This window comes from Artibeus jamaicensis, unplaced genomic scaffold (assembly GCF_021234435.1).
Source record: "Artibeus jamaicensis isolate MK-2021 breed Jamaican fruit bat unplaced genomic scaffold, CSHL_Jam_final scaffold_1964, whole genome shotgun sequence".
NCBI lineage: Eukaryota > Metazoa > Chordata > Mammalia > Chiroptera > Phyllostomidae > Artibeus > Artibeus jamaicensis.
The window spans coordinates 37,110,265-37,134,519 of NW_026522030.1; the positions used below are offsets into that span (position 1 = coordinate 37,110,265).

The 24,255-nt window shown below is 42.0% G+C and overlaps 1 protein-coding gene across 1 annotated transcript in view; it reads left to right on the forward strand.

Annotated features, from left to right (window-relative positions):
* Positions 1–8,183, forward strand: part of TRPM3 (transient receptor potential cation channel subfamily M member 3) — a 263,509-nt gene extending 255,326 nt beyond the window's left edge. The window contains exon 24 of the mRNA XM_037155024.2: positions 3,239–8,183. Within this exon, the coding sequence (XP_037010919.2) occupies positions 3,239–4,691 (1,453 nt within the window). The 3' untranslated portion in view covers positions 4,692–8,183. The remainder of the gene's footprint in view (positions 1–3,238) is intronic.
* The last annotated feature ends 16,072 nt before the right edge of the window (positions 8,184–24,255 follow it).

Consider the following 24,255-nt stretch of genomic DNA (forward strand, 5'->3'; position numbering starts at 1 on the left):
ACCAGCTTTTACTGAGTTCAATTTCCACAGGAATACAGGGTATATATGTAAAGCTCATCAGCCATTGTCAGGCAGAAGTGATTAAACAATACACAACATTCAAAGAACTCTGAGGGCTTATTTTGCTTCAGGTCAGACAGTTAAAGAGCAATAAAACTTTAGGGAACAAACTCAATTCCTGCTTGGACCTTTATCATTTAAATTGAGGGTATTAGCAAAGCAGGTTTCACAGAATTTTACATATTCTTTCTTAGGCCTGATTACCCTAGGGAACCCACCCTTTCCAGCACAGGGCCGCACCCACCTCCAGCATTGTTTCAGGCTTAAGTCAGGCAGGGGAAGTAAGGCAGCCAAGAGATTAGGAAACTTCTTGCAGACAGAATGAGGACTCAGGCTATGTCAAAGCCGAAGGGCAAAGGTCTATCACCCCCTTTTTCTATAGCCCCCCAAATTTTTCCCTGAGGGCCCCTTCATGACCGTGCCTCTCTTAGGTCATTTCTCTTTTGAGGAATCTTGCCCATCACTGGCTAACCAGTCATCCGCCTGAGGCCAAGCAGGGTGAAGAGAAAGGTGGCAGAAGTGGTGCTCCTACAAGGAAGATAAGCTTTGTCTCCTAAGTGGTTTATGGTCCCAAGATCCTTTACTCAGCCTTAGCCAAGGGAGATTACAGCTTTTGAAACCAGTCAGGGCAGGTCCCACCAGATGATCACAGGCAATTATGCTAAAAGAGCATCTTTATCTGTTGTATATCACCTTGTATTCAACAGCTCCAGCAACAGAGGAGAGAGAAAACTATTCTGCCTTTTGTTACTCTGCCAACACTAAAAAGCTAAGGGGACCCAGTAGCTAGAGTATCCTAAACAAAAAGCTTCATTCTACAGAAATGCATGCTCTGCCCTCCTCCTGACTTTAATGAAGAAGTATTTTACCCACTTACCCAGAGCTTATTGCATTGCAAAAAATGAAATTGCAGGACTTGCAAAATCAAACTCCATCAGCTAGAAGATGAAAAAGGAAATTATAAGTCTATAAGACACACAAACTTGTTATTTTAAATAATTTGTTTCTCAGGCTATGTTTATTCCACAAGACAAAGTGAAAGAGGGAAAAGTTGTATTTTTCTTCTGAAATAGCTATGTTAGCTGGGTGAATAACATTGGGCTTGTGAGATGCAGAGTTGCTCAAGGCACAAGTCTTTTGAGAACATACCTGGCTATGGTGGCTGAGTGTGCCAGGACCCTGGGGCACTGCTGAGCTGGTTATGAGGCAGCAGAAAAGAGCAAAGAAAAAATGTCTCCCAGACCTTAGGCCCTGTGAAGAGAAGCTGAAGGATAAAAGAGCAGTCAATGGACTGAGTTTGGTTTAGGCAGGGTGGGGGGGTGGCTTTAGAGAGAGAAACAGCAATGTGCCCCAAGGCATCGGAATCACACAACCTCACCCTGATCAGCAGGAGAGCAGTTTTGAAAGAAAGAAAGAGAAAGAGAGAGAGAGGAAAGAAAGAAAGAAAGAAAGAAAGAAAGAAAGAAAGAAAGAAAGAAAGAAAGGAAGGAAGGAAGGAAGGAAGGAAGGAAGGAAGGAAGGAAGGAAGGAAGGAAGGAAGGAAGGAAGGAAGGAAGGAAAGGAGGGAGGGAGGGAGGGGGGAAGACCTGCAGGTGTCTCAGAGAGGGAAACCACTGACTCATGCCTCCTTCTGGCATTGACACCATGTTATCGTTATTAACACAGCACCACCGATAGCACCGCAGCTGGGGGACCCAGCTCTAATTCCCACCATTCTCTGTACAGCATATTCTGCACACAAGGCTTGTTCCTCTTAAGTTAGGTCGGCTCTCAAGCAATTTACAGTACATATTGGGAGAATTGGGAAAGTGTCTTCATCCTCTCTAGAAAAGTTGAGAATGAAGCTCATTCAGATTCTCCCAAAGATTTGCCATGGAGCTTTTAAAAAGTGAACATTTGAGCTCAAACCATGACTTGGCCTTGGTTTGTCTTTTCCAAGTTAATTTAAGCAAGCGAAAAATAGGGCACAATTTTATTTTAAACATGTGACTTCTGTCTTTATAAATAAATGGCTGGGTAGTTTATTAGATCATTGACATCAAGTTCATAACAGTGATTGACTCTGCATTGACACCTGGCAGGTATTGAGCTGGGCTGGCAACATGGAAATGGAAACAGGAATATGAGACAGATTATGCCCCTAAGAATTTCTAACAGGGAGAGCCAGGACACCTCGAAGTAACCGTAACATGAGACATCTGCGATCAGCTACCCAGAGAAACCAAGGCATAGGGTAATTTACTTATCAACAGACACACGGGGGTGTCCAATCTTTTGGTGTCTGGGCCACACTGGAAGAGGAAGAGTTGCCTTGGGCCACACATTAAATACATTGTGACACGTAATCACAAAAAAAATCTCATAATGTTTTAAGTCAATTTATGATTTTGTGTTGGGCCGCACACAGCCTGCAGGCTCTGGGTTGGACACCCTGTGAGTTCACCACAAGTTGCTTTATGTAATCTTGGTCAAATTTCTTAATGGTTGTTTTTCTTTTATTGCTGATAGGATTGAGTTAGATTAAATCAATTCCAGGAGCCTCAGTAACAGGACCATATTAATTCCTTTAGAGGCACTAAATTTTTTTTAAAAGATTATTGGGAATAACAACAAAAATTTTATTATATGAATACAAAATAGAATAATCCCAGTCCATATAAACTGCAATAAGAATAGCTACATTCTAAAGTTCTTTTGAAAAAATCTGGGTAAAGTCATCGATATGCAATGTTCTCATTTTGTTCATGACTCTGATAAGCCAACAACCCTAACAATTATTTAGGTCACTGAACCCTGCCCCAAGCCACAGCTAGGCCATGGGAGTGGTGAAAGGGTGGGACTCCATTTCAACAAAAGCTATTCAACTTTGGTGTTTATTTATCAAGATCGTGCATTAAAGTTCATTGAGGGAAAGGGGGATTGGCCATTAAACATCACTGGATTAGATCATCTCCAAAGCCTCTTCCAGCTCAAAAAGATTTGGATTCTATCATGCTCAGTGAGAACATCACTGCCCTTCTCTCCTCCCTACCTCCTCCTCAAAACCAGCAACCTCTCAGTTTCCCTCTGGTAGGACATTGATGACCGAGGTCCAGGCACAGTTTTCACCTCCCTGTCCAAGGTCTGTACACCTCCAGCAGAGCCCCCTGGTGACTCTCATTCTCTCTTCTTCACACAGGGTGGAGAACATGTCCATGCGACTGGAGGAAGTCAACGAGAGAGAGCACTGCATGAAGGCTTCACTCCAGACTGTGGATATCAGGCTGGCGCAGCTAGAGGACCTCATTGGGCGCATGGCCACTGCCCTGGAGCGTCTGACCGGTCTGGAGCGGGCCGAGTCCAACAAAATTCGTTCTCGGACCTCCTCGGACTGCACAGATGCAGCCTACATCGTCCGTCAGAGCAGCTTCAACAGCCAGGAGGGGAACACCTTCAAGCTCCAAGAGAGTATAGACCCTGCAGGTGAGGAGACCATGTCCCCAACTTCTCCAACCCTAGTGCCCCGTATGCGAAGCCATTCTTTCTATTCAGTCAATATGAAAGACAAAGGTGGTATAGAAAAGTTGGAAAGTCTTTTTAAAGAAAGGTCCCTGAGCCTACACCGGGCTACTAGTTCCCACTCTATAGCAAAGGAAGCCAAAGCTCCTGCAGCCCCTGCCAACACGTTGGCCATTGTTCCTGATTCCAGAAGACCATCGTCATGTATAGACATCTACGTCTCTGCCATGGATGAGCTGCACTGTGATATAGAGCCTCTGGACAATTCCGTGAACATCCTTGGGCTGGGCGAACCAAGCTTTTTGGCTCAAGTACCTTCCACAGCTCCCTCGAGTAGTGCCTATGCAACTCTCGCACCCACGGACAGACCTCCAAGCCGGAGCATTGATTTTGAGGACATCACCTCCATGGACACTAGATCTTTCTCTTCAGACTACACCCACCTCCCAGAGTGCCAAAACCCGTGGGACACTGACCCTCCAATGTACCACACCATCGAGCGTTCCAAAAGTAGCCGCTACCTAGCCACCACACCCTTTCTCCTAGAAGAGGCCCCCATTGTGAAATCGCATAGCTTTATGTTTTCTCCTTCAAGGAGCTACTACGCCAACTTTGGGGTGCCCATGAAAACAGCAGAATACACAAGTATTACAGACTGTATTGATACAAGGTGTGTCAATGCCCCTCAAGCAATTGCTGACAGAGCCACCTTCCCTGGAGGCCTCGGAGGCAAAGTGGAGGACGCATCTTGCTGCCATCCTGAGCGAGAAGCAGAACTGAGTCACCCCAGCTCTGACACTGAGGAGAATGAGGCCAAAGGCCGGAGAGCTGCCCTCGAGATACCCTCCCAGGAGGGCAATAACTCAGACAGAACCCTTTCCAACAACATCACAATCCCCAAAATAGAGCGCGCCAACAGCTATTCTGCGGAGGAGCCAAGTGCGCCGTATGCACACACCAAGAAGAGCTTTTCCATCAGTGACAAACTCGACAGGCAGAGGAACACAGCAAGCCTGCGAAATCCCTTCCAGAGGAGTAAGTCCTCCAAGCCAGAAGGCCGAGGGGACAGCCTGTCCATGAGGAGACTGTCCAGAACCTCGGCTTTCCACAGCTTTGAAAGCAAGCACAACTAAACCTCCTAGTAAGCATTGCAGGAGGCTCAGAATCCAGCCCTAAAATTCTCCCCAAACTCTACCTGCTCCCATTCCTTGAAGTATACCTGCTTTATTTTTAGTTGAACAAAGAAAGCAATGCCTTGGGAGGTGTTCACTCAAAGTTGACTTCTGGGCCACAGATCAAGAAGGTGTTTGATCTGGCTTAGTGCCAAACACAGGGGATGTAAGTCATGCTCACACTTGATGGGTAGGGAGGGGAAAGAGAGGAAGAAGAAGGGTTGAGATGAATGTATATCACTAGTCGCTTCAGAAAGCGTTCAGCTCTGGGCATGAAGGGGCTTCATGCATTCTCCACGCCAGGAGGAGTCTTTCGATTTCTGACCATTATCACGAGTTTTAGGAAGCAGGGCTAACTTGCAAAATAAAATAAAATAAAGTAGCCAGCATACAAATGAGATATTCTAAACTTCAATTCTGTTTTCTTTTCACATTGGCTCCATCACTGGTGACTGATGAAGAGCATCCTTTTTATTCAGTATAAGCCGGCAGCAAGCAGTTCTACCTAACGTCCCACATCCTTCTCATGCCAACACTTCTGTAATTGATCAGTATAAAGAAAGAACAAGGTAACAGTCATAGTTCACCTGTCTCACATATTCACTTCTGGTGCCACAACTGTTCATCTTTTTTGAAGAAAATGAAAGAAAAGAAATGCCTTTTTGTATATTGCAAGTGAAATGAAAGAATTGATGTTAAAAGCAAATGTCACGTGGCCTATTATATACAGTGGGCATCCAAGTATAGTTGAGGAAGCTCAGGATGAATGTAACTAAATAATTTTATATTTTTAATTTATTTTGTATCTCACTTGTCATCAATGAATTCACTCACTGAGTATGTAATTGTGAACTAACAACAAAAAAAAGAGAGCAGGCATAACTCCCCTAAAATTGCCATATGGGACATCTCACCAGTCATGTCGTGTGTGATGCCGCTGTGTGACCTTCCTCATGTGCATGACCTCACCTTGTCTTCTGAACATCTCCAAGACGTAACCACCGATTTTTTCACACCACTCACCGCAGGGCCATTTTATATGTGGATATCTGGTGGATATTTTCATACCTAGAGTTTTGCCATTTAATCTGAGCTAAGCATAAATTTAATTGGAGTTTTTCAAGGGCTGGTATCTTTTTTATGGAAATGTTCCAAAGTACTTTTTAAGGAAGTTTTGAAATCATAAATAACCTTAGCATTGACTGGGAGTTTGGTGTCAACCCAAAGCCCTCATTGCAGGCACGCCATGAGTATTTTTCCTGTACACAGAGCTATTAAAAAAGATATAGTACACTACAGTAAAAAGAAAATAAACCATGTGAGGAGTTCTATAGTGTATGCTGCTTATATACATATATATGCATTTATACAAAGAGACATGTTATATATAGTATATAAACAGGCATATAGAGCTTTCTTAAGAGGCCTGGACTTTTCTATCACCTTGAGGTACAATCACAATTTTTAATATCCAAGGAATTTCATTGAAAGAATTCATTGTATTTCAACAGATATTGAACTTATTTTTTAAATCCCTATCCCCTTAACAGTTTCATGTACCAAGCTAGAGTTGTTAAAATGAATTGCCACCTATGTACTGCCTGCCCCTCTTTCTTGTCCAAAAGCAGCCACTACCATGACCTCTCATTTCTCCTGCACAAAGTGCTTACACCAAGTACAATCAGAATAGACATCCCTCTAAAGCAGACAGTAGTATGGATTCTAGAATACAGGGGTACCTGCTTCTAGATCAGAATCTGGATTTGAAATGAGATAAAAAAAATTTCGATGCTTGATTCTTTTGATTTCCATTTGGATCACTGCTTTTAAGAAAATAAATAAATAAAATCTTAAAGGAAAATGACTTAATGTTCCTGGCCCAAAGCAAAAATTGGTTCTTTTCTTTAGTTGTTACTGGGAACTCCAAATTTTCTTATTATGTGGCATCAAGTAAATACATGGACAAAACCTCTAGCCTTTAAATGTAAAAAAAGAAAACTCTAAATAAACTTTTTGGGTGTAGAATGTAGAAATAGTGATGAGACACATATAAAGAATTAAGGAATTTCTTTTTCGTTCCTTAGTATCTAAGTGAATCAGAAACAAGCAATCATGCATTTGGTCTGAGAATAAGTCAGTTACCCTTAAACTTCCTGGAGTCCTGAATCTCTTTTAGGATCTGATGAAAGCTCTGGGCCCTCCCCACAATGGAAAAAAAATGTATACAAATGAAAAGTTGCAATATAACTTTATAAGGTTCCTGTACCCCTGGTTCCATACTGATGGATTATGAGGAAGAGGAACCATGTTTGTTCATAATCAATACAGTTGTAATAATAGGCACTTTACATTTTGAGACCAATTCTCTGTGATTCTCAGGAAGGCCAAGTCTCAACACCAGAGTCAGAATCGAGATTTTGTAATTTTTGTTCCTTAGATTAGATTTTGCTAGTCTGATGTGTTTACTACATCCTAATATATTGATTATTTTAAGCGTGGAGCACACTCACAGAGCCAGAAGGCTCTCTGAGAAGGTCTGTTGAGCACTCTAAGAAGGAGGCATAACCATTACTCTTTGACCACAGAGCAGGACATCACAGCACCTCCTGGGCCTTATTCTGGACCAGACCGAAAGTGGGGGAAGGAAATTAGGAGCTTGGGTGTTTCCATTCATTGCAATTTCTGGACAGAACAGAACAGGACCCAGGAAACAAAGTACTTAACAGTCCTGACCTTGTGACGACCTGGTTTTTTGTTGTTGTTGTGCATGAAAATAAAGTTCTTACATCTTTCGTGATGTGTGTGAAATGTATAAACTAAATTTAAATGACTTTAAACACAAGCTGTGTAGCTTTCGTGAGCCATTTCTTTCCTGTGCGCATACACGTGTTACGTTTCTATCCATTCCTTTCTGTTTCTGGATCCTGTGCCCACTGCCGTGGCATCGATTCTGTGGCCTCGTACAGTCAGCTTGTGTGCAGCTCATTTATTCCACCACATCCCTGACCGAGAGGACGCTAATTACCTGTCTCTGTGAATTAAGCAGCTCATGAGCAGCAAGCTATTGGGGAACATAAATAAAGTCATAGAGAACTCAAAGAAGTAATGGCTTTGGTTTAATCATCTGCTTCTAAAGGTGCCAATTTTTATATACTACTATATGTAATGATTCATTCTAAATTGCTTGGTCCTTTTGAAAAAATTAAGGATGTTTTATGAAAATGACTGTGGAAATTTCTTGATAAACCAACATACCTTATATTTGTTGTGAGAAGTGCCCTCCTTAATGGATTTGAATGAGGAGCTGGAAAGCTTGGGGATAATCATCATGGCTAGTTTGTGTGTTTCTCCGAGCCAGACCATGTATTACCGGTCAGAATGCAGCACTTTATAGAACTGGGTTTTTTTAAATCCAGGCTTCTAGGTCTAACATATTATTTAGCACTTTGAGAGTTCCCTATGAATATATATATATATATATATATATATATATATATATATATATATAATAACCAAATGGGGAAAAATGTACTTGTAAAAACACAAAATGTGTTTTCTTCTGAATGTTTCAAATGTATTCTAAAAGATGGTTTCTATAGATAACATTATGGTAGATAACTGGATAGTACATTTATTCTGCTTTCTGAGGCTGTACAGTCTAATCTTTCCTGAATGTTTGGGCTGTTTGACTTCTTTAATGACAATAAATATTATCCAGTCATCCATCATGCTATATCTGTAGGCTGTTCCATTCAATGTGTTGGGCAATGCTGTATAATAAAATACATTTAAGCAGATATGTAACCTGTGTTTAACCCAGCATAGCTGTAGCATGTGGTTGTATTAATGAACGTTACAGGACAGCTTTATAATCATTTACAAATCTGTAACATTCAATAAAGAAGCACATGTTGCAAGGATGAATTATGTCCCCAACTCCATGTTATTTAGCATACTCATGAAATGGGCACTTTTGTCCCTGACCTGCTTCAGGTTTTCCACTTTCCTCCAGACCACTGTAAAATATGTGTATAAGCTGATGTACAGCCTCTAACCAGCCCTGCGAGTCATGGGGGGCAATTGTGATTTTGTGAAAGATAAACTGGCATGTTATGCAAACAACTATCTGACAAATGAACTTAAGATAATATTTCAAACTCCAGTTTAATTAGCTGTTTGTTTACACCTGCTGACCCAGTATGGAAGCAGTGTACAGTATTTTATAAATATGCTCATTTAGTAACACTACTCTGTTTCTAGATAAAGTGATGCTAATGTATAAGTGGTAATATACTTGTTCTAGATATTGCATTATAACCCACTCTTCTTGAACAATAGCAATGTGACCTAAATGAAGTAATCCCGCTCCAAACCCAGTCTTAGTTTTGTGGCAACATAATGCATGCACTGCTTTATGCATTTCTTTTGACTTTTTAAAGGCACTTAACATTTTACTCTTGCCTGCTGTGTTACTGAAACCAGTTAGGGACCCACTCAAATTCTTGGGCTTCTTACACTGTTTGGGGATTATGTTCAAGTTTTACAAATTACAAACAGACAAAAAGTAACCAAGGGTTTTTTTTAAATCTTTTTTTAAAGCTCTGAACAAATAGTATGAAATAAAGTATTAACAATAAGGCGTATAGCCATGGGACCTAGAGATGGCTAGCCAACAGCACTTGGGTTTACCCAGGTCTAGGCATTGGTGCATCTGTGATATACGAAATACATATTTCTGATTCTTTAGGGCCACTGGGTACAAATTGCTAAACCAGAGATGAAAGTGAGAAGTTCATTGATGACAGTGCAGAAGCCCACAGATCACTATGAATGAGCAGTCCAGTGATATAACATATGACTTCCCTCCTACCCGGTAGCTTTTTTCTGATGGTGAGCCTGCCCTGGGGGCAGGTGAGAGAGATGGGTGACTGGGAGTCTCCTGGAGCACTGGATGTCTCTGAAAAGCTTGCTCTTTAAAGAAATCACAATTTCATTATTAGGAGCTAGTCAACACTTAGAAAAGAGAGGCACCAATCTGCACAGTCTTATAAAGGACCGTTCCTCAAAGCAGTAGAGAAAACTTTTCTCTCGACTTATCCTGGCCCAAGTTTTCTCTTCTTTTTACATCTCAGTATCTCTTGTAGATTAGAGTCAACTGAAGGAGGGATTGGTTCTGATATAAAGAACACGAGATTTTCTTAAATTTCTTTTTCTCTTCTAGAAATTTTTTTTTGCGAAGGTAGTTGTGTTAACTTTTACCCGATGAATCCCTTGCACTGATCACTGCAAATGAAATCAAGACATGACAATTTCTATCATACGTGTTGTCTAAGGATTTCATTGGCCGAGTAATCTATATGACAATAAGAGTGAGGTGGACTTCCCCCTTCCCTGCGTTACCTTCAGACACTGCCTATTTGTACGATAGTTGGAAAGGGACATATCCATAGGCTTTCTGAGGTATCACCACCAAAATTGACCCAGGCCTCACTCTGGCAGAGGCAGGTTGCCGTGAACTGTGGGACATAGTGGAAGTTCAGTCTCGTGCCTGGAGTGCAGTCTCCTTCACCCCCTTGACTTTCTTCCTTTCCCTTAGCACAGCACAAGATGCTTTTTGGCCTGACCAGAAGACCTGGGTTCCATTACCTCAATACCCCATGGACTCTGGCACAATAAACTGAAGTAGTGGCTATTTAGTAAAAAGAGCCAAACATTCAGACTATGTTCCAGCCCTAATCTTCCCACTAACTTAGCCTCCTTTCTCAGCCCTACCCCACAAAACCAACTTGGCTTGTGTTTGCATCAGCCGCAACCAATTCTTGCCTGTCTCAATCCCAAAAGGGTCCTTTGCACCTCCACTGCAGCTTCCCACATGTCATCAGAACCAGCCATCTGCATCTAGACTGTGGGCCAGCAGAGTCCAGTAGGTGGAGGGGCTGGATGCAGAACACAAGTGTGTCAATCGGACTGGTGAGGGACAACAGGAAGAAGTGGGATTTGTAGGGCATGAGAGAACACATGTCCCACTACAAAGACGTTCACGTTCACATTTGTAAGCACCGTGTCAGCCAAACAAATGTACCTGCCAGCAGCATTCAGTCCCCAAGGCAATAGCTTTGGACCTCTGATTACAGCCAACCAGAATCATAGTCTCGATTCCAACTCAGTGAGTGTATACACAAAACACACTGAGAATTCAGGTGGGGGAAAGGAACTCGCCCTATTCAGGGGCACATGGTTCTCCTGAATGATATATGCCACATCATTCTGAACCCAAACGCAGGATCTTTGTGAGGGAGATTCGGAAGAAGAGTACTGCAGCATCATGTCAGGCTTATCTGCTTCCTGTCACAACAGCATCTGACCTGAGTTTATATCGCTGCTGCTGCTGTTCAAAACAGCCCACGCAGTAACTGTACTCATTGCTGTTTCATAACATAGATCTTAGACTCTCATTTGTAAATGTTCTAACCATAGTTTGTAATGGGGAAATTATTAAAATAATCATTTTTAAATGAATTCCTATAAATAAAACAATTTTGAAATTGGATTTGTTAAATATATATACATCTTTCCTTCTTTATGTTTGGATAAGCAGCGGTTTGCATATCTACAGACATTATAAATATATATCAATTCTTAGAGAAATTGTTCTTTTTTTTAAAGGTCTGTTATTGGATTCACAATGCACTTTGAGCTTGTTTGTTTAGATACATAATTCCAAGCAGAAGTTGGCAGATACCACAGGAAAAACTTTCTGAAATTTCTGTAACACACGTTTTGCAATAAAAAAAATAAGAGAAACTTCAGTAGTTCAAAATATGACTTGGACTTCCTCGTGCATTTATTTGCCGCCATTTCATCTCTACCGTCCTGCACAGGGGTAATTTGCTCAGGCCCCGGGAAACCAGTGGCAAACTGGTGGCCTACGGGTCACACCTCCCCAGCAGAGAAGAAGAGTTGGTGGGTAGCGTGGGTTTTAAAAACTTGAAAGATTTAAAAATGGATACATTTCCCATCTAATTCCGTACTTCTGTCTTATCTTGAAAAATCTGAAGATCGGTAACACATGACCACAGTCCTACAAGACAAAAACCACCTCAATCATGGTAACTTGGCTGCCTTTTTATAAAGAGCGTGTGCTCTCAGATACACCATGGTCCCCAGCACTTCCTCTGTCTCATCCATGCTGTCCCCTTCACTCATTTGCATCACCCGGAAAGCCTTATACGCATCGGAATATTAGAGCCCTATATTAAAAGGTATGAAAAGGCAGTGGCAGTTCTCAAATTTCGAAGGAAGAAAAACCTATGGGGAGCAATTTGCCTGGATGAGAGAGACATGAGGAACTTGTCTGCACACTAAAGGTATAGCTGGCATGCTTTCACAATCCATTTCCAAGCACATCATTAAGATCTTTCATTGGATTGGCCTTAAAAGAGCTGAAGGATGGGAGAAAGGGGCTCAATCCCACCCCCCACCCCCGATGAAGTAACTCTGGTTACAGCTCATGTGGAAAAAAAAATGTGCAATAGTCCTGGAACATACAAATATTTTAATTTCAAATAACGGTGGAAAGAAAAATGCAGAACGTATATACATACCATTCTTTGTTCAAAAATTTTTTTTTGAGTACCTACTATGTGCCAGTGGTGTGTCAAGGTAAATAAAGTGGCAAAGTCCCTGCCATGTGGAGTTTTAAATCTAGTTCTAATGAAATGTAATTATATACTGTCTTGTAATTATCACCTAATTGTCTAAGGAATAGAATATGAAAAATGAGAGTCTAGAGGTTCCAAGGAGTGACAATGCTGTGTCTCAGGGCAAGGAAGTGTCTGTGAAGGAGGCTACACCGCATGTACCTGAGAGAGCACGGGAGGTTTGACTAACCAGGCAGGAGAAGGACCCTCCAGGTAAGAGGAGCATCAGTTTGACGAGCACCCACATGTAGCAGTGCTTCCTCCTGGTTGGAACATGCAGGCACCCCGGCTGCAGGGACTGCATCTCCAGCACGACCCGGTTTTGAGAATGAGGCTCTGCTCCCACTGGCACCTTTGTCTTTATTTTTCCCACTGGCTTGGTCTAGTCAATATTTTGAAAATGGAATGACTGACATAGTTTTCTGCATTATTTCCTTCAATAAGTACGCACATTTATATATTCCATACCATATTCAACCATGTGCCCTCAGATTTCTTGGAAAATGAGATCAGCCATCATTTACTGCCAAAATCTCAGATTTAGACTAATGCAGGGCTTTCCTGAAAGAGATATAATAAAGGTAGATGACAAGGTTCTCTGAACTAATGTGTTTGTTTATATGTCCCTATTTGATTAGAAGCCAGAACATGGCTTGCCATTTAAAGGCCTGGGTTATCACACCCTTAACAGTAACATGTTCTCAGTCATTCTTTCTTTTTTACCCTTCCCAAAGTCTGGTTGTTAACTTAGCCTCTTCCCAAACATTCAGCACATCACTTTCCTATCGTGCAAGTCATTTTCCAGAAGCCTTGGTCTGTACCACAGTCTTTATCTTACAACCTATCAACAGAATAGACACTGTGTCATCCCAGAAAGGTCCTCCTTCACTCAAAATCATGAACTGTTGCCCCCCACTATTCTTTGTCTCATGCACTAAAAACCCATTTCTACACATGATTAAATAGTGTGTGCATAACATAAATGTACATATTATTAACATAGACAAGGTGCTTGCAGAAAACTATGCCAGTCATTTTATTTTCTTTTTTTAAAATATATTTTATTGATTATGCTATTACAGTTCTCCCATTTTCCCTCCTTTATTCCCCCCCACCCTGCATGTTCCCTCCCACCCCGTTCCCCACCTTTAGTTCATGTCCATGGGTCATACATATAGTTCTCTAGCTTCATCATTTCCTATACTATTCTTAACCTCCTCCTATTTTCTACCTACCATTTATGCTACTTATTCCTTGTATCTTTTCCCCCTCTCTCATTCCTTACTGATAACCTTCCTTGTGATCTCTATTTCCATGATTCTGTTCTTGTTCTAGTTGTTTGCTTAGTTTGTTATTGTTTTTGTTTTATTTCTAGGTTTTGTTGTTAATAGTTGTGATATTGAGTAGACCAAGCCAATGGGAAAGACAAAGATGCTAGTGGCCAAGCCACATTCTCAAAGCTGCTGTCCATGCCAGAGATGCAGTCCCTGCATCCAGGGCTGCTTGGAAGTTCTAACCAGGAAGAAGTGCTGCTACATTTGGTTTCTTGCCAAAGTTTAGTTTGCTAGGGCTGTCTTTTAAAAATACCACAGCCTGGTTTACTTAAACAACAGAAATCTATTGTCTCACCGTTTTGGAGGCCAGAAGTCCAAGATCAAGGTGTTGGCAAGGTCAGTTCCTTCTGAGGGCTGTGAGACTGTGTTCCATGCCTCTCTCTTAGCTCCTGCAGATTTTCTGGTCATTGTTGGCATTCCTCAGCTTACAGAAGCATCCCTCTGACCTCTGCCTTCATCTTTACATGATGTTCTCCCTGTGTGCTGTCTGTACCCAGACTTCCTTTTTTTATAAAGACACCAGTATGGGGCCCACCCTAGTCCTGTATGATCTTAACTCATTACACTTGCAATGCCCCTATTACCCAAATAAGGTCACATTATGAAGTACAAGGGGCTAGGATTTCAACATAAGAATTGTGGGGGGTGGGGGAGACAAAACTCAACCCTTAAGACTGGATGAATTTGTGAGTAGAATCGTGATCAAATTTATCTTTTTCATACATTCTCAGATAGAGAAATCAGAATTCAAGAATCAACTGAAAACAACATATGTGTTGATCAATAGGAGGAAAAGGCTTAGAGCAACTATGCCACACCATGAAGCCATTAGAAATAATTAAACCTTTGTGTATTAACATGAGAAGATGTCATCAGTGCGTTACTAAGTCTTTAAGAGCAGCCTATATGGTCTAATGCCCATTTTTATGAAAACTAAACCAGGTATACAGATATGAATATATTTGTATATGTAATAGTAAAAAGACTGAAAATACATCAAAAGGGGAAAAAAGGAGTAAAAATTTCACAACAGAACTTTTTTCCCCCAAAATTCAAATACTGTTTAAAAGTAATCTAAAGTGGCCTAAGAGGAGTTAGTTTAAGCATCAAGAGACACCAACCAGGAGGGTTTTCTTTGCCTTCCTTCTGTTCACAGAGCTGTTCTAGGCATCGTCGTGATAATCACGTGCCCTGTAATGGCAAGATACCTCCTCCGAGGAAGGCAACATGGAAGAAAAGATAATAGAAGTGGTAGCAATGGTTTAACTACTAATGTCGTGAAATTGTAATTTTAGGCATAAATACAATCAATGCCTTTTGAGCAGCTATATTGTTCCTTTGGAAGAACTGAAAATTTTATTAAAAAGGCAAGGCTGTCATGACTAAGAATATAATTACATGTTGTAGTTATTTAATTAGAGCTGTTGAAAAAATGAAGATGAGCGGCCCAAATTTAGCTCATCGACACTGAAAGTATTCAACTTGGAGAAAAATAGCCACCAAGAAGGCAGTGTGGGGATGGCTTCCCACACTTGGGTAGGAAATTGAACCACATAATCTACTCCGAGGGTCTGCATAGAACAAACAAAAATGCTCCTAGGATTAGGAAGAAGGAACAAACATTTGTAGCCTAGCAGGGACTAAAGAGGACAAAAGGTGAGAGGCATTTTCCAAGGCTGGAGCCCCAAGAGAAACAAAGGTGTAGCCACAAAAATTAGGAAGACTTGCTTGGGCAGCAGTAGGCAACCAACCTGACCAGGGCAGAGGACTCACGCTGGAAATTTGTGGGAAAGTTTAACAACCCCTTACATTTCCTTAATCTTTTCAACATGTCTATGGAATTGGCATTATTATTATTCTGCTGTCCCAGACACAGAAAAAAGTGATTCCTCATTTATATATAAATGCCCGCTTAGAGTCTGGACTTTGTTCTGTGAAGAAGAAAGCTCCTAATATGTTCCGGGTAAAAATGTGACATGTAGAAAACTGTAGAGGAGAGAAGAAGTGGGATTTTAGGCAAAAGGAGGGGAGGAAAGTGGGTAGAAGGATGAAATGTGTTGATATTTCTGAATATTTTCTCTGTCAGAGCTCAGATACAAACCACACCAAAGAATCTACCTGCTCTCTGCCGTGTGCCGGGTTCTAGAGACTGCAGAGTCTGTGCCTAAATTATGTTGCCTTCTTAGGGATTTCAACCAGACTTGTCTCTACTATATGGGTTTCTATCCCGACACCAAAAGCTCCCCAGTGGCTCTCTTTCATTCAACCAATTTTACTGAACCATTAGCTCAGTCTGCAGTGGCAGAAAACCAGGTCAGTTCTGTAAAGCATACTGACATTCCAAAATTTCTAAAACTGCTTTTTATCCTAATTCATTGTTTCCATTTCTCTGTCTGTTATGAGGGGTTTAGAGGTTGGATCAAATCAGTGGCTCTTAAATTTCTTGAATTATAACTAACTACTTATCGGACTCTGTTGAAAGCTAGGCAACCTTTCAGGGGAGCGGGGGCAGTGAAGCTTAGATTTTTGGAGACTCTTTAAAAAGGCTCTTGGAATCCAGAAACTCGTCCACAGTCACTGAGGGAAGACTCTATGAACCCCAGGTTAAGACTCAAACGTCTTTCCAGCTCTAAAGTTCTGAGACGCCATGCAGGCTGGCAAAGCAGGAAGCACACACAGTCATTTTGAAACATCCATCTGCAGAAGAAATCAGGCTGACAGCTGGATGAGCCATGATGTAAGCAGCAGGCACTCAGCCGTCCTCCTCCACAGCTGCTGAGCAAATGCACTGAAGTCGAGACAGTAAGATCCTGAATTAAGTAAATCAATCTATTCCTGACAAAGCAATGTGAACAGTCTGTGCACCTTCCAGACTCCTGCAAACCAAAGATTCAACAGCCCTCCAACTGTAAGTTCTGCCTGAAAATGAATATTAACTAATGGTCTTTTCAGTTATCTCAGTTTGTCTTCAGATTGGGCTCCCTGCTTCCACAAAGGACAGTCTGCTGATGAGAAAGCCACCCGTATAAGCACCAGCCTTTCTCAGGGGATGTGTATGGGATTGACACACAGCTAGGTTTCCCCTCTGTCACCCTAGATATGCTAAGTAAACAGGCTCTATCTACTATTTTTTGTAACTATTATGAGCTGCCGTGCCACAAACATGTGCTACAACTATGCCGCATCTCTTACTTTTTCCCGTAACTCTTTGAATCCTCATGTCTTGCTAGCACAAGTCTAATATCAACTTCTGAGTCTCTCACTCCTTTTTTCCCATTAACTCTTTTTTTTAATCCTTGCCCAAGGATGTGTCCATTGATTTTAGAGAGAGAGGAAGGGAAATAGATAAAGAAACAGAGTAAAAGAGAGAGAGAGACATCAATACGAATGAGAAACATCGATCAGTTGCCTCCCATACATGCCCTGACTGGGGACCAAACCCACACCACTGGTATGTGCCCTGACCAGGAACTGAACTATCGACCTTTTGGTGTACAGGGTGATGCTCTGACCATCTGAGCCACCTGGCTAAGGCCTCACTAACTTTTAGTTATAAATATTTTCAAACATACAGAAACATGGAAAGAATAGGACAATGAACACTCATACCCTCCACATATGTGCAATGATTATTGAGATTTTGCTCTATTTGTTTTCTCTCTGAATATGTGAATAGTGAGTTTCAATAATTAAAACACTTTATGTCCACATACTTCAAAATGTATCTTCTAAGAATAATGATATTCTCCTCCATATTACAACACCATTATCATGGCTGAGTAAATTAACCATAATCATTAATGTCACCCGATCTCTGGTTAATATTTAAATTTCTTCCAATGTTTCCAAGTTTACTTCTGTGGCTATTTTATTTTCCAAATCATCACATTTGACCGACATATCTCTATGCTTTTAGTCTAGAGCATACATTTATTTTCCACGACATTGACTTTTTAAAGAGTCCAGGCCAATTCTTATTGCTCCTCCATCCCCACATTTCCTGTAAACTGGAAGTTTGGTCTAAAGGCTTTACCAAATCCAGGTTAAACATATTTGGCAAGAATACTTCACAAATATCTTACATACTTTCGTATCACACTTGGAGGCCCTTAGTGCCGAATATTTCACTAGTAATAGTGGTGCTAAGTTTGACCACTAGATCTCACCAATATGATGATATATTTCCTCCTTTATAACTCATAAGCAACCTTGGGATGATATATAAGTAACATGTGAGTGTGCCAAGACCCCAACAGCCTTTCACCTAAGGGTTTTAGTAGTGGTTGATATGGCCTTGACTTAATCATTATTACAGTAGGGATTGCAAAATGCATCCCCTCCCTTCTAGAATTAATCTAAAGGGTCAGTCCTACTTTCACATTCAAGTGATGTGAGAATTAGGTCTAATCACTCTACCATTGCTCTTGTTGTCACATATTGGTACTACTGAAGTCCGGCTCTGCACAGTCCTAATACTTCTGGCTGACTCTAAGATCACACCACTTCAGTCGAGATCCCCAAACAGGCTGCTGTGTCTGCTGAGGAAGCTAATCACCATCCACCAATGCTAAGTAGAACTGTGGGCTGCTTCTCCATATGTCCCCTATTCAGTTCTTGTTCATGCACACAGACTCATAGCAGCACATCAGGCCACCTCCGAGTCCTGATTCCAACTGATCCTGTCATCTTTTACTTCATGGACTCCATGATGGAAGTAACTCCATTCCTTTCCCAAAGATCCACATTACGGAGCAGATGAGTTTTCCATCATAACTATAAAGAGTGAGTCTGATGATGCTCCCCCTTTTCCTATACGTCCTTCTAAGGGAAGGCATGCTCAGTGATTCAAAGACAGTGTGTCCTCCTAAGAGTGTCTCCCCCAAGTGATTCTAAAGTATTTACAGCCCCTTCTAGGAGTGCTACCTTCAGTGATTCCAAAGTTATTGCTGTCACCTCTAGATGGAGAAATACAAACAGTAGAGCCTCTTATATGCTTTCCACCCATAAAGTACCTGCAATTGGTCTTATGCATATATATGCGTATATATATATGCTTATACACTTGTAGTTATTAATGTACTTTCTTCATAAGGTTATTTATGCATCTTGTGACTATACATGTTAAGCTAGTCAACTAATAATTTAAACCTCTCCCAAAACCTAGAAATTTTCAGCCACACTGGAGGATGGAACTGCATATGAAAAGCACATGGTATGTAAAAGAGTACTTTGAGGTAACTCTACAGGGCAAATGGTTCTAGTTAAATTAGCAGTACCTCAGTTGTCAGGACAGACTGCAGACATCATCATCATCAGAGCTACCATTTAGGAGGCACCTGTCATTATAAGACATTTTACATACATTGTGTCTAATTTTCAAAACTGTTCTGTAAAGTACATTTTCTTACCTCCAACTTACAGATAAGAAAATTGAGACTCAACATAGTCAAAAGGTATTTCCAAAGTTGTACACCTAGTAAGTGGCAGATTTCCAATTCAAACCCAGAGTTCCTAAATGCTAAGCCCTATGCTTATGCCACTGCCCTGCCTCCTGGAGCATGTGCAAACCACGTGTTTGGAGTTCTGTGGCTCTCTGTGTTCTCACTGCTGAAGGATAGCGCTTCCATTAGAGCTCATCCGACGAAACTTACCAATGAATCCTGTCATCTTCCTAGATCTCTGCCTACCTTGTGTATTTGTACAAAGTAGTATAAAATCATGTTTAATTCCAGTCAGCATTTACTTTGTTTTCCCACACACTTTTGTGCCAAGGAAATGTGTTGTTTTTTTTTTAACCTGAATAAGGCTCTTTTTGTGGTAAATTTAAAGTCAATAAAGAGAGATGAAAGGATTGGGAATCATATATACCCATTCCCTGAGCTTTCTGTAAAGTTAAATTAAAATGCTTAACTGTTTCCCATTTCTATATCACAAAGCGATGACCACAACATTCCATTACTTACTATTGTGACAACATGTCATCTATCTCATCCAACTCACCTGTTGGAAAGAAAACGGCTCCACTAGGCAGGCCAGAAGATGACAAATGGGGAGCAAAGTCTTTGTGGGCTGTGGTTCATCCATCATGTCTCCCAGGAAGTGGGACCCTGGGGAACAGAAATGGATGAGGAGATATTCCCTGTGGCCGCTGGGAAAGAAGAGGTCACCAAGGAGGCAGCTCCAGACCCACTCAGCAGGATGCAGAATCACCAGACTGCTTCCTTTCCTAGTCAGCTCCTAATTGCCCTGAACCTCATTCCTCTGAGGCAGCCCTCCCTCTCATCAAGAGGCACCAAATAAGACAAGCCTTTCCCGTTACACCTCTCAGTTCTTACTGGTGCACTTTGAGAAAAGAAAAGAAGGCCAGTGTTTATTGACTGCTGGCTATGGCCCAGCCAATTTGATTCATATTTTCTCATTGAATAGCTTGCAACCACGTTATAAAGTGAGCATTATTGTCCCCTTTTTACAGAGTGGTTCTATTTCTTGCTTGGGAAGACACCAATATCAGGTGAAAGTGTTGAGAATTAATCCCAGCTTGATGTGGCTTGAAAGTTTGCTGACTCTTGACCTTCCTTCTAAGTAAGTCTCTTTTCTGCTCTTTGAGGACATGTGTCTACAGGAGAGGCACCAAGAACTTTTTAGACACCTAGAGATATTGAGGTGGAAGAGAACCTTACTAAGGCATCTACTTTCAATGGCTCTTTGCCTCTCTTCTCTGCTCTGGTGACTTACACCAGACTAGGCCATTCTGGGCTAACAGTAGTCCCCTTCAGGAAAGCACCTCAGAATTCAAGAGAGCAGAATACATTATGACAGGAGATGATGCTAAATATGCCTTAATTTTTTAAAAAAGATTTTATTGGACTTCCGCCAAGATGGAGGCATAGGTGGATATGCCGTGCCTTCTCACACAACCAAGTTTAGAGACAACTAAATATTAGCAACAGAAAACATAGCCAGAACACGGAAAATTGAACTTTTCGGAAGTCCATTAACAACAAATTCTTCAGCCTGACCTGTAAGGGGCGAAACCAGCGGCTGGTGAAGCGGGGTTGCACAGGAGGACTCGGTCAGATGGACTCAGGCACGCGGATCCCAGGCACAGGGTTGGACCTAGTGAGCGACCCGGCGAGCGACCGCGGGGGAGACAGCCGGGCCGGGGCTGCGTGTTGACTGTGGTCGCACATTTGTGCGCAGTTGGACAGGCGAGGGAGTGGGCAGTTGGACCGGGGCCGGCAGGTCCCCACGGCGGGCAGCCAGGAGGGCGCCGCCATTTCCCTGCTCTGACCCCACCTCCACATACAGCGTCATAACCCAGCGACTCTGAGTGGCCCGGCCCAGGTGAACCACCTAAGCCTCTGCTCCTCACCCAGCAGCACGAAACAGCAGAGGGGGTCGCCATTTCCCCGCTCTGACCACGCCCCCACATACAGTGTCACAACCCAGCGACCTGGGAGTCCAAGGCGCCGCTTCTCACACTTAAAGGGCCAGAACAGACCAAGAATGACGCAAGAAGATCTCAAAGCCCTGCAACCCAGGCATGTGCCCTACTGGGAATCGAACCATGGTACTCTGGTTTACAGGCCCGTGCTCAATCCACTGAGCTACACCAGCCAGGTAAATATGCCTTAATTTTTTATTAAGTATTTACACACTTTGCTATTTTGTCTATTGTTTTATCTTTAATTACTTCTACCTGTATTATTATTTTTTCACAATATTGGGTTGAAAGTCCTGATTTAGTCCAAGGGGAGTAACTGCACACTAAATAGTGGTTTGCCCAGATCACGCCTTTTCTAAGTGGTTTTGCTAAAGCGAGTCTTCCGAACCAGGTGTGGTTCCTACCACTACACCATGTCTCTCCTGAGCAAGGAGAAAGTCTTGTTCCCAGTGCTTCCGGACTCCCTCCTCTGCGCTCCGTTCTCTTCCTGCTATCTTCTCATGTCTAAGTCTGCATCCTCCTGGGGCAGAGGCCACCTTCCTCCCCACCCCGCTTCCATACCCCATGCCTTTTTTAACTATCTCAGAGGGAAAGTAACTCAGCCCACCCTCAGACGAAGAAAGCTGGGCACCATGCTAACGTGCCACAGAGCGGTGTTTCCCAAGAATCTTCATCTCCAGGTGCTTTACACTCTTCAAAATTATTGACAATTCCAAAGTGCTCCAAAATAAACAAACAAAAATTTAGTGAGTAGAATGGCATTGTTCTGCAAACCTCTTTAGTGTCCAGCTTAATAGAAGTCAGCCGGATTCTCAAATCTTCTGCCTTCGATCTGTTGTGATTGAGTGTCCTTTAGCCTCTGCAAAAACTTCACCACACTGTCATTAGGGAATGAGTTTTAAAGGCACATACTTAGTATGACTTTGAAAATAGTTATGACTTCCGAGACCCACTGAAGGTTATACAGGACCCCTGGGACCCATGAGAACATACACTAACAACCACTGCACAAAATGAACTTGGAGTTAGAAGAGCTCCGATCCTGGTTACCACTTACTGCCTATGTGACCTTGGGCATGAATTCATGCATTAGAAAAAACCTGGCAGAGACAGCAAATGTATTTTTAAAAGCTTTTTAAAAGTTTGTCCCAGAGATATTTATACAAAACAAAATGCCTAGGGATAATGCCTAAATACAAAGGAATGACTCTGTGCCTATGATGGGGTATTGGGCAGATGAAGAAGCAGAGACAGAAAGGGAATTCTAGAAACTTTTGGTGGTGTTGGTGGGTTGGCTCACATCAGGCATGTGCCCACTTTATGGAATAAGTCCAGCTATGGCTGCATGTGTCCTCCTTATTTCAGCAATATCTATTGTATTGGAACCTTTTAATTGTCACCAACTCATCTGAACCTACCTCCACCCACAGCATTGAGCAAGAAGTCTTCTAAGAGATTTCCCTAAAGAAATGTCCATTTGATTACATTTGAACCTGCCATTGAGTCTCTTTCTCCTCATCCTGACAGAAACCAACTGGTAAGTCCTCGATCTTCCACCCTCACTCTATGCCATAGGGGTCTGGGACCCCTCCATGGATGGGGTCTGGGATGCATCTCCCAGTCTATTTTCTCACTAGATAATAAGCAGGAATTCTTAATTACACTTAGTTCTTTGGGATTTGTTGCTGTGGGTGTTATAAATAATAGAGTGTGGTCTACATTCAGAACTGTAAAAATTATTTTTAGCTGCCTGGTGCACGCACTCTGCTGTTCCTACTCAGCCGTCTTTCAAGGCTATGTAGGACCAAGAATGAACACTAAAGCTATAGTTCTGCATCACTGAAGAAGCAGGGCTTCGAGGGCCGACTGTAATTTTAATTGAATCACACTGCTCCACCTCCAGATAAAACAAAGATCCCAGGAAGGGTGGTAGCACCCTAGAAGCTCTGACTTGCAAATCCCTCTGAGTTTCAGTTTAAATGCAGTTGGAAACACAGGACTGAAATGTTTGGAGGGAGGAAATGCTGTTGAAATACAAATGCCATTATCTGTTGCCCTAAACTAGGCATTATCAATTTGTTAATCAGGCAGGTGATATCAATGTCATTGTCAGGTCATCTGAGGACGCTCCACCTAAAGGGGGCAGCACCTCCAGGTGAATGCCACCTACCAAGCTCTACAATGGACCCAGTGATGCAATGTCCTCTGACATTTCAAGAAGAGTTCAGAAATCTGAATTTTTTAATGTAAGATACCCCAATATTTAAATGTTTAGACATTTTTAAGTTAGTATTTTTTCAATAAAACATTTTCAGTAAAAATTCAGCAAAAAAAAATTTTTTTCCAAAACGGTTTCAACAAAAATGTCTGTGGGCTGTCCACTTGTGTCCTGTTGTCCCAGATCTCATTTCTGGCCCTGCAGGACTGTTTTTCCCCGAATCCGAAACGCGGTGGCTTCTGAAGTGCCATTGCCCGGGACTTGGTTTTTCTTTGCTTTTGCCTTCTACGGTGATGAAACTTTGCACTTTACACCGTCACAGAACATGCAGCACTGGAACTGATATTTTGCAATTTCACAAACTGGTGTCATGTAGTTTGAGCAATCTAACATGGTTACACGGGGGGATTTTCCTTTTAGAAAGTTGCAGAGGTCATCGAGTGATTATGACCTTGGGGTTCTCTCCTACTTCAGCTACCTTTCCTACCTCCACCCTGGTCCCCCAGGGTGCATTGCTGCCCAACATGGTTAATATATTTCTTTTGGTGTTTCTTAGCAAAAATGAGTCAAAGTAGAAAGATTAATCAATTGATCCATCGTTCAGTCCTACCTCCTAGAAGAAAGCCTAGGCAAGGCAAAGCATTAAGCAGAGAAATAGAGAGAAAAACACTATAAAAATACTTCAGTTTAAGCCCTGGCTGGTGTAGCTCAGTGGATTGAGCACGGGCCTGCAAACCAGACAATCACGGTTCGATTCCCAGTCAGGGGACATACCGGGGTTGCAGACCAGTTCCCTGCAGGCCACTTCCCAGCAGGGGACACACGAAAG